Raw genomic sequence first — 11,309 nt, 5'->3', positions numbered from 1 at the left:
TGTATTTCAACACATGGTTCTCACGGGCCTCTGTGGTAACACGGGCCATGGACATCAACATAGACCCCAGCTGTGGCAGGACCAGGGACCAGACATGGCCAGCAGCAGCAGCAGCTGGGACCCAGATGTCACCAAGGCCCTGAGTGGCAGCACAGGCCTCTTGGATTGGCATGGGCCCAGCAGGAGCGTGGTCCCAAGACTACAACACGGCCCCAAGTGGCAGCCCAGAACCTGGGCATCCTTGTGGCCTTTGCTGGCAACACGGGCCATGTACATCAACACAGACTCCAGCTGTGGTAGGATCATGGACCCAGACACGGTCCTCAGTAGCAGCCCTGGCTGGACGTCACCGTGGCCCTGGGTGGCAAGCAGGCCACCCACATCAGCCCTCCACTCCTCACCATCTTCACCTCTTTAGATCTGCCTCTTTCCACAGGACATGAACCATTCTGTCTGTCTGTCTGTCTCTCTCTCTCTCTCTCCCCCCCCCCATACTCCACCATATACTTTCTCACTGTAATGGCACCTGACCTCCCCACGCCACAAGGGACCAGGCAGGTCCACGGTTTCTTCTACTTGCCCCCAAAATTGAATTTTTAAAGCACAGATTCGACCTAGGGAGGGACGGGTCTCAGCACGGTCTAGCCCGGTTTGTCTCCTGGCATTACCAACAGTGCACACTACACTCTTGGAGGCGTCCCCGTTTTCCTCTTCACCTCACCGGTGCCACAGAACCCAGCTGCCATAAAAGCCCACATCCAACTTTCCAACCCAGCTACCCCGTCTCAGGCCACCCCAAGACCACTGCTTCTGTCCCAGTTCAGCGTGGAGACACCCCACTGTGGACGGCAGTGGGTCCTGGGCACAGACAGCTGGAGGCCTGGCTGAAACATGAAAATATACTACAAACTGTTCCAGTGGAGGGTTTGTTGTCCCCTCAGCTGAGGGCTGGTAAGTGCACTGGCCCCACCCCCAGCCCTCCGTGATTAGTGGTACGTAGTTCCTCCTCCCCAGGCACAGGGCCACCAGCCAGCAGGAGCTCTCTGGAGAGCCAATCTCGGATGTCTTTTGTTTCTGGGGTTTTTGTTAGTTTCTCCCCACCCCACCCCCAACCCCCCAGATATTAGCTTAGGACCAAGTCCTGGTAGATACTGAGGTTAAATCTCCCAAGAAAGCAGGTGTGCACAGTATCCACAGCCCTCCACCCCTGAGTTGGAAAGAGCCCAGCAGGGCTGGAGGGGAACACCTAACATTCCAGGCCTCATCCTTGCTCTGCCCCAGGAGGCCACTAGGAGGTTGTGACCTGTGGGCAGCCGGTGAAGTGGGAGCCACTGGCTTCCTGCTGCCCCTCCCAGCCCCTCCCCATAGGTAGGGGCGTTCCCTCCCCTCACTGGTTCTGGACGTGAAGGAGACAAGAACCATGTGTGGAGTGCCAACCTTCCCTACACACACACACACACACACACACACACACACACACACACACACCGTTTTTTACCAGTGCTTGCTCCTCAGCCTCTCCTCTCCCAACAGCAGTCTCCTCCAGTCTAACCATACATCACGGGGTCACCAGGTCCCACCTTCCAACACTGCTCCATTACAAGCAAAGTCCCCTTCTCCCCACTCCATCTGGAAGCAGGGCTCTCCCTCTGGGTGACCCTCACTGTTCCGCAGGCAGACAACGGAGAGGGAGAGGGGTCAGCAAATGCCAGCCCTGCTTCCGGTCCCCACCGTGACGGGTCTGCACAGCAGACGAGAAAGGCCTGTCCCTGCCATGTTTCTCTTGACTCCATCCTCAACAGAAGCATCCAGAGGTGAGAACACATCGGATTTTATTTTAGGAAAGATAAATGTAGAACATGAATTACAGAGAAAGCTTTGGGATCCTTTGGGGCCTTAGCTGCCGCTCCTTTCCCTGAAGATTCTTCCAGAATGCCAAGCCCATTACATCCCTAAGCCCACAGCCCCATATCAAGAGCCTCGAATGTTGGTGACGTCGATCAAATCTAGAGTGATCCTGTGGAGAATCCTGAGATGAGAACACTGATGGGTTTTCTTTTTCCTCGAGCCTAGCATAAGGGAGCCCCGGACTGCTAGCCTAACCCAGCTGCAGACGCTCTCCTTAGATGCCGATCCCCTCAGGTGACCCGGCCCTCCAAACCCCTCAGAGCCGAGAGGAACAGCCAGCCACCACGATGTTCTCCCCGGTGATGTAGCTGGCGTCTGCCGAGCACAGGAAGGACACAAGTCCTGCGCAGTCCTCAGGCTGACCAATCCTGGATAGGAAGAATATTTGCACTCTGGCTCTGATGCCCGGGAGTTCACGGGCCACAAATGGTATGGGGCCCCATGGGGCTTAGAGGGACTCCGTCATGTGAACCCAGACTTCAGCAAAGGGAAAAGCCAGCCAATAGAGAAATGAAATAGCCTCCCCAGAGATGCTCAGACCACCAGAGCCACAAACCCCACTTGCCTCTGTAGCTGGTAGCTCTCCTTTAAGTGGTTCCAGACAGCCTTGTTGCTATATAACTAGACAAGGAGAGGAGACAGAGTCAATACAACTAAGACAGGGAAATAGGTGGGACCCTAACGTGGCCACCTGGACAAGCCGCCGTGGTTGCCTTTTGCAGCATCAGTGGGCTGAGATCCAGCCGAGTTCAGAGGACAGTGATGGCTACAGCCATGCTGTCAGGTTGGGGACACCCCGTCCTCACCACTTTGCTGAAGTCAGTCTTAATAACTCCTGGAACCAGACAATTCACCCGGATGTTCTTGGGAGCCAACTCCAACGCCAGTGTCCTAGTGAGACCCAGCAGGGCTGTTTTGCTGACATTGTAGGCACCCAGCTCCTGGAAGAGAATTACAAGTGTCTGGGATGGAGAGAGACAGAAGAAAGTATCTGCTGGATTTCTCACTCACAGAGGATCACAGCTGAACAAGCTCAGAGCTCAGACTCACTCTGCCCAGCCTTGTTAAAAAGAACAAAGCTACATGGATACAAGCTCAGCCCAGGACACCAGGAGTAAGACAAGGGTCTGTCCTGGATGTTGTCTCCGGGCGGTTCTGGAAAGTACCCGGCTATACCTTCCTCTACACCAACCGAGCTAACGGAGCACTTACCACAAGTGGAAAATAAGCTGAGATGGACGAGACCAAGATGACGGCAGCATTCCTAGGAAGAGACGGGTACCAGGGAAGTGAAGGTCAAGGTTATCATCAATTGAGGTGTGATGATAGCCACTCCGTGCGGTGAAGGTCCCATCGCTACCCCCGCCCCCGCATGAGGAAACCGAGGCCAATGAGTGGCAGAGCTGAGATTCCAATCCTATTTCTCATAAACAGAATGTCCATGTTTATCCCTTATACCAGTGGTTCTCAGCATTCCTAATGCTGCGACCCTTTGATACAGTCCCTCATGCTGTGGTGACCCCCAACCATAAAATTATTTTCATTGCTACTTCATAACTGTTATTTTGCTGCTGTTAGGAATCAGAATGTAAATATCTGATATTTCTGATGGTCTTAGGGGACCCCTGTGAAAGGGTTGTGTGACCCCCCACAGGGGTCATGACCCACAGGTTGAGAACTGCTGCCTTATAAATGTCCTCTTCTTCTACCTCTTCCTCGGAAGAGACAAGCAGAAAACTGAGTGCTAGAAGGAAGAATAGAATAGGTTGGTGAAATGACCCCAGACAGAGGGACAAAGGCCTGTCAGTGAGCTCTTGTTAAGAAGCAGCCAGAGCAGGGGAGAGACTAAGTAAATAGAGGTCATCACACTAGGGAGGTGGCTCGGTCAGTAAAGTGTGGGTAGTGAAAGCCTGAGGACCTGAGGTGGATCCCGGCACCCCTGTGAAGGGCCAAGCATGGCAGCATACGCCTGCAATCCCAGTGTGCAAAAGCGGAGACAGGAATCTCTGGAGATCACTGGCCAGTCAAGCCAAATCAGTGAGTTCCAGGTTCAGTCAGAGACCTTGTCTTAAAAAAAAAAAAAAGGTGGGCAGAGAAAGAGGAAGACATTGGCTTTTTACCTCTGGCCACGCACGCACGCACGCGCACACACACACACACACACACACACACACACACACACACACACACACACAATGGTCAGGGGGTTAGAGCGAGATGACTCAGTGGTTAAGAGCACTAGCTGCACTTCCTAAGGTCTGGGATGGAATTCCCAGCACCCACACGGCAGCTCACAGTCATCTGTAATTGCAGTTCCAAGGGATTGGCTGCCCTCCGTGGGCACTACACACATATGGTGCACAGGTGTTCATTCAGGCAAAACACTCAATACACATAAAATAATTTTAAATTTTTTTAAAAAGGAAGAAATGACGGTTGGGAACTTTTTTTTTCTCCCAAAGACAACCTTCTGCCAGTATGTGACATGTCAGTGAGGAACACAGTAAGACTTAGGTCCGGACACAGATGCAGTCACTGAAGACAGAAAACAGGGCATAGGAAACAGCCTGGGATAGGCTTTTGTCTTTGGGGTGAAATGGGAAATCCATGTCAGAGGTGTTAGTAACTACAGAGGGACTATTTAGCTGGAAGACCGGAGTCTAGGCAAGGCTGATCAGATCACACAGTTAAGGAGATAAAAACACAGCCTCTTCCCATGCCTGGCAAGGTCAAGGCCAAGGAGTGTGTGTATACCCGTGCTCCTGGAACACTACCCTCATGCAAAAATTCTGGAATTAGAAAGAAGAGCCACACAGAGGGTAGGTAAGACAGGAAGGTGTAGAATGTGGAGACCCCAGAGAGACCTCTTCTGCCCCTCACCCCCTCCTGGAAGTGCCCAAGCCTTCTCCTGACTCTGCTCCTGCTCCTGCACCTCAGTCTCCCCCGCTCCCAACAGTTCGCATCCCCACCCTACATCCTTACCCTCTCTTCTCCATGTGGGGCAGCAGCTGACTCAGCAGCAGGGCTGGGGCCTTCACATTCACATTTAGGATCTGAAATCACAGCAAGTGAGGGGCAGGGTTGGAGGAAGCCATGGTCAGCCCTGGCCACGTGACACTTGGAGCCTTATCATTTGTTCGGACTTCGAGAAACCAGTTCCATTTCTGAGTGGGTCAACTTGCCCATGGCTTATTGGCAGTCAGGCTAAGAGCTAGGCCCATGAGCACAGCCTCAAAAATATTTAGAATAGTCTGAAGAAAGGAGATGGCTTTTTTTTTTTTTTTTTTTTTTTTTTTGGATTTTCCGAGACAGGGTTTCTCTGTGTAGCTTTGCGCCTTTCCTGGAACTCACTTGGTAGACCAGGCTGGCCTCGAACTCACAGAGATCCGCCTGGCTCTGCCTCCCGAGTGCTGGGATTAAAGGCGTGCGCCACCAACGCCCGGCAGGAGATGGCTTTTTAAGAGATTGGGCTGAGCCAGGCATGGTGGTGCCTGATTGTAATCGCCAGCACTTGGAGGGAAAAGCTGAGATTTGGGAGTTCAAGACCAGCCTCAGATAAACAGTGAGTCTGAAGTCAGTCTGGGCTGCAGGAGATCCTTTCACAAAAGGAGACAGAAAAGCAGGAAGAAGGGGAGCAGCAGGAGGGATTGGGGGGGAGAAGGCAGCACCAACAGAAACTGGAAACTAGACTGCTCTGGCTATTCGGAAAGAAGCTTTGAGAACAGGTCACCAGAAAGGGGTTAAAGGCGTGGGCCACCACTGCCCGGCTGTGTCTGGTAAATCTTTCATTGGTTAAATGCTTAAGTGATAGACTCAGAGTCGCCCATATGAGTCCCTGTCACATTAAGGAAAAGATCTAAAGACTTCCTCTTGGAGGACTTTGACCAAGAGCTAGCCCAGATGTGGATTCTCCACTTCTGTCCGTGTCTCCTGTCACCGTGGAGCACATGGTTCCTGGCCTGTCTGTAATCTCTCTGTGGAATGTGTCTGAGTCTGTGTCCCTGTGGCTGCCCGATGTCGGCCTTGTGAAGCTGTCCCTAACAGAGGGCTGTGTTCTCTCTTTTAGTGAACAGCCCAGAAAGCATCGCATTCGGAAGTTGTGAGGGACACTTAGAAATCTTCAGCGAAGTTTCACAAGGGATTAAGTCACAAACTGACCCAGATAACAAACCGACAGAGGCTCTCAAGCAATACAAACCCATGTGCTGCTTCCAGCGTTTACGGCAGACAGCTGTTTCATAGGTTGCTTTAGACCTGTTTTATTTTCAGCAAGTGATTATCATAGCACACTTACAAACACACATACATTGTGCTCTGGGTCAAGGGCATGGAAGAGTATATACATTATAGTTATGCACTAACTTGGGTTGTAAAAGTCAACTACATAGGAAATCCTAGGCAAGTGATGTTGGTGTTATATTTCTTTTATTTCCTTTCTTTCTTTCTTTCTTTTTTTTTTTTTTTTTTTTTTTTTTTGGTTTTTCGAGACAGGGTTTCTCTATGTAGTTTTGGTGCCTGTCCTGGATCTCGCTCTGTAGACCAGGCTGGCCTCTAATTCACAGAGATCTGCCTGGCTCTGTCTCCCGAGTGCTGGGATTAAAGGCGTGTGCCGCCACTGCCTGGCGTCTTGCTCTCTTAAAGGCAGGTTAAGCAAACAGTTTGAGCACAGTAGGCTAGCAAACTTAAGTCTTAAAGGACCACAAGGTGTATTATTAACACTGGCTGTGAGGACCAGCAAAAGTTCCAGTCACTTAGAGTGTAAGAGAGATTTTCATTCTGGTCATATTACCATCAATTCCAAACTCATTTTATGACAATACCTCCAAGATGTTGGCAGATATGATCCATGGACAATCACTCCATCAAAAACGCCTGTCCAGTGAGCAGAAAAGCTTATTGACTATCTGGTCCTTGAATAACAGGGGTGCATCAGAGAAGGTCAGGTCAGTGGTGGGCATGTGCTAGCCACTTCAAGGGGGATGCTTTCTAACAGTCTGAGAAAAAAAGTCGTGGTCTCCTGAATTGAGACACCAAAAGGAGGGACTCAGAAGGAACAGGAGACTATTTGCAATGGAATGCCACATGTGTAGTCACAAGTGGCCTTTCAGAGACATTGGAAATGAAGCTACCTAGCCTGGGAAGCCCCTCAGTGGCAGCTGCCGGCAGCTCAAATTTCAGGTCATCTCTGAGGATGGAGTGAAGGGCACTCAGTCAGGGGCAGTGACAAGGGAAGGGACTGAAGATGGTATCATCAAAACCCAGCACACCAAGGTCAGCTGGCAGAAAGAGCCTTGACTCAGTGTGTGGAACACAGCAGGGAACGGGGATAACACGATTCAATCCACGGCCATCTGGTCTACCAGGGAGAACTGTGAACAGAGCTTAGGACCCAATAGAATAGGAAGTGGGAGACTAACAGACCCCAAGATGACTTAGAGTCTTTTTGTTGTTGTTGTTTATTTTTGTTTTTAGAGACAGGGTTTCTCTGTGTAATTTTGGTGCCTGTCCTGGATCTTGCTCTGTAGACCAGGCTGGCCTCTAATTCACAGAGATCTACCTGCCTCTACCTCCCAAGTGCTGGGATTAAAGGCATGTGCCACTGCTGCCCAGCATCTTAGAGTCGTTTTTTACAGAGTCTCTCCCAGACCCTTAAGGGTAAAGAGTGAATTCATGGGGGGCCAGAATGTCTGGGTCCATAGACCCCGTCCTGACTAATCAAGTCCCCAGAGGAACACTATGAGCCATGTACAGCCCAACAAGACTCTTCCTGATAGAGCCATGTGCCCAGGCCTGGAACAGTATCTAGCACATAGTAAGTGGTAGTTGATCTTGGCTGTCACCTTGATTGATTGATTGATTGATACTTAGATTAGTAAAGCATACTCCTGGATATGTCTGTGAGGGTGTTCTAGAGACATTCTTGAGAGATCTGCTGTGAATGTGGGCAGTGCCACCCAATATAATATGATTTCAATAAGAATGACCCCTATATTTTGAATGCTTAGTCATCAGGGAGTGGCACTACTTGAAAAGGATTAGGAGGTGTGGCCACAGGTGTGTTGGAGTAGGTGTGGCCTTACTAGAGGAAGTGTATCATTGGGAGTGGGCTTTGGGGTTTCAAAAGCTCAAGCCAGGCCCAGTGTCTGTCTGTCTGTCTGTCTCTCTCCCTACAGCCTTCATGAGAATCCAGATGTAGAACTCTCAGCTACTTCTCCAACACCATATCTGCCTGCCTGCTGCCATGCTCCCTGCCATGATGAAAATGGACTAAACCTCTGAAGCATTAAGGAAGCACCAGTCAAATGCTCTCTTTCATAAGCGTTGCCATGGTCATGGTGTCTCTTCACAGCCATGGGGCCTTGACTAAGACAGAGGGGAAGGAGGAAACCCGCCACTGTGGGCATCTGCTCCCTTCTCTGCTTCTTGACCACCATAAGGTGAGAACTGCCTCTCCTCCAAGCCCTCCTGGCATGATACTCTGCCTCATCACAGCCCCTAAGTAAATAAAGCCACACATGGTCTGAAACTCTGTGCTAAGAACCAAATCTTCCTCCCTGTGTTTTATCAGATAATTAGTCATGATGACAACCAACCAGCATAACAGTCACTGAGAAAGTAAGTATATAAGTGATGGGAAGAAAAAGCAGGAAGAGTGTGGGGGCTGGATTTTAAAATAAACCACAATGCAGCATAAGTCAGCCCCACCATCCAGGGCCCGCCTTACAATACCTTCTGGAAGGAGCCCAGTACAGAGCTGGTATCAGACCCCCAGCTCTCTTGGATGACATCTCACCTTGTCCCACACCTGTTCACTGGCCCCCAGAGTGCTCCCCACCAGAGGGTTGACTCCAGCGTTGCACACCAGGAAATCCACACCTCCAGAGTGCTCCAGAGCCTACGGGAGAGAGTTGTGGGAGAGGGTGGAGATGGCCCAAGAAGGACTCATCTTTCCAGAGCAGCCTAGGAGTACAGGTCTTTGAGGTCCAGCTTGCTGCTGTGATGCTACATTAACCAGGAATGGTCACAGAGACCCTGTGAAAACCAAAGTCTTGTAAAGGGAAGCATCCTGACTGGACCCATGGGTGCTGAGGTCTAACACATTCCCCAGGAATCATCTGGGGCATCCCCCATGCCTTTATACATTTCTCCAACTGTGGAGTTGTCACTCTGCAGAAGGCCTGGGACCCCATTCCCATCCTGCCTTTCTCAGGGCTGAGCAGTGAGGCAGAGGTTCTGGGCTTCCCTCTCCTTGTCCTTCACTCCTTGACCTCTCACCTTGGCCACCAGCCGCTCCCGATCCTCAGCCTTCCCCACATGGCACACAGTGCCGGTCACACTCAGCCCTTCCTCCTGCAGCGTGGCCACCGCTCGGTCCACATTCTGCTGTTTCCGGCTGCTGATGACCACGTGGGCTCCATCCTTGGCCAGCCGTCGGGCGATGGCAAAGCCAATCCTGCGGACAGGCAGAGTGCAAGTCAGCCTCACCCCTCTCCGACTCCCTCCCGGAAATCCACAAAGATGTGGATACCCAGCTCAGCAACGCTGAGTCTTTCCACAGAGGCCAAGGTCCCTCAGTGTAAGAGGTTAGGACCCCAGGAGATCAGAACACTCACCCGACAGTGGACCCTGTGAGCACAGCCACCCGCTCAGCCAGGACTCCGCTCCCGGCTGCTCCACTGCTCTGCATTCTCGCAGAGAACCCACTGCTTGAGTGGGACAGGGACCGGTGGGCCCAGGCTACCGCTCGGAGCATGGTAAACAGGCTTGATCCTGCTGGATCCTGCTGCCCTGGAGGAAAGGGTCCATTGCTCCTTAGTGTGGCATTCGTGAGCATGAGATAGTCTCCTACCTCCCCCATCACCCCAACACACACACACACACACACACACACACACACACACACACACACACACACACACGGCTGGCAGCAGAGGGTGCAGGAGACCCAGCTAGACAGAGTTCATTTCATCTCAGGAAACAGCTGTGGAAATCCCATAGTTATAAAACTGACTCGTAAGAGCTGGATCTCAGTGACAGAGTATTTGCCTGGAACATATAAGCCCCGAGCTTCGTCCCTAACACTCAAGAAAGGAAAGGGGAAGGGGGGTGGAAGGGGGGAAGGGAAGGGGGGAAGGAAAAAAGACATTAACTCATAAGAATGAAGTGAGGTTCCATATAAGACAGTAAATTAGAAGCCCTACTGGTTCCGCTGAACGAAAGAAAAACAGTCAGGATAATACACAATAATCTATATTCCTCAAAGAGATAATAACTGAACAATAACGTAATAACTAAGCTTAATAAGCCAGGTGAGAACCCCCACCAAGAAGGCAGGAGGGCCCACGAGTACGCTCCCATCTGCAACACATGGCTAGGGGCTCAGGGCCAAGGTCAGCAGGGGCCCCAGCGAAGCATGCCCTCCCTCACACCAGTGATGCCCCGGACCAACCAGCTGGAGAGGGAGTGAACCAAGGGCTGCCTGAACCACAGCGGAGACAGAGGGCCACACAGACTGTGGAGCCAGAGGCTGGAGCTTGAGACGCACAAGTCTGAAGCAGAAATTTCTGTGAGCAGACAGGTAAGCTGGGGGGGTGGGGGGTAGGGGATGCAGGGGGGCCACTGAAGGTTACATATCACACAGGTAGAGAGAAATGCAGGATTAGAGCCTTCTGTGCAGCCAGAGGCTGAAGCGTGCCAGGTGCAGCCCAAAACAGATGCTCTGCATGCTGGCCTCCAGCTGACTCAGTTGGAACTTTCAGGAAACGACTTCTTCTACGCAGACAGAGAGATACTAAAAGAAAATCCCCCCCCCCCGCAAAAAAAAACCCAGGGTCCTAAAACAGGCCCAGAGTTCCAGGAAGTCTGCTGCTGGTGGAATTCTGGAAGGAGCTGACCCCCGCCACACACATCCTGAGCCAAGAGGTTGCCAGAACAGGAATTCTAATGTCTCCCAGCCTTCAGTTTATCCATGACCACAGCTTCTGGATCTGGCAAAGCCTGCCTGCCTCACTCCCACACCCTCAGTTACAGAATCTCCTCCCAGGCTCTCGACTGTGTGCTCCCCGGCACCCTCACACACAGCCTCTGAGTCTTGAGACGACCCTCTCAGAACTATAAAAGGCCGAGCTGGGTTTCCATTCTCTCATTTCCCTGTGCTTGTTTAATTCTTATATTTTGGTACCAAAACTACCTCCAGGAGGGCAGAAGTCCACTGGACCCCTTTTTTGCCAAGTTCTTTTCTACATCTCTTGGTTCCCATTTTTCCTTTATCTTTCTGAGAGCCGCTGGGTCCTCTGAACTCGCTAAGGCTGAGCAGAGGCCAGTCCCTGACCTGGAGACCTCATGCACCTGGGACGTGGTTTCCAGCTTCCTCATTCCATGTGCAGGGATTTTGTCTTAAC

The 11,309-nt window shown here is 51.5% G+C and overlaps 1 protein-coding gene across 1 annotated transcript; it reads right to left on the bottom strand.

The window, feature by feature from the left end:
* Positions 1–2,067: 2,067 nt before the first annotated feature.
* On the bottom strand, positions 2,068–9,766 carry LOC102903341 (dehydrogenase/reductase SDR family member 2, mitochondrial). Its single transcript, XM_006988514.4, has 8 exons — positions 9,522–9,766; positions 9,184–9,361; positions 8,702–8,803; positions 4,891–4,961; positions 3,121–3,172; positions 2,715–2,849; positions 2,474–2,529; positions 2,068–2,276 (listed from the first exon to the last, which is right to left on the bottom strand). The coding sequence occupies exons 1-8, from the start codon at positions 9,764–9,766 to the stop codon at positions 2,165–2,167; spliced, it is 951 nt and encodes a 316-aa protein (XP_006988576.3). The 3' UTR covers positions 2,068–2,164.
* Positions 9,767–11,309: the final 1,543 nt, after the last annotated feature.

The sequence above is a fragment of the Peromyscus maniculatus genome, chromosome 9 (assembly GCF_049852395.1).
Source record: "Peromyscus maniculatus bairdii isolate BWxNUB_F1_BW_parent chromosome 9, HU_Pman_BW_mat_3.1, whole genome shotgun sequence".
NCBI classification, from domain to species: Eukaryota; Metazoa; Chordata; class Mammalia; order Rodentia; family Cricetidae; genus Peromyscus; species Peromyscus maniculatus.
Note: the sequence above shows the minus strand (reverse complement) of the source record. Positions and strands in the feature narration are given on the sequence as shown.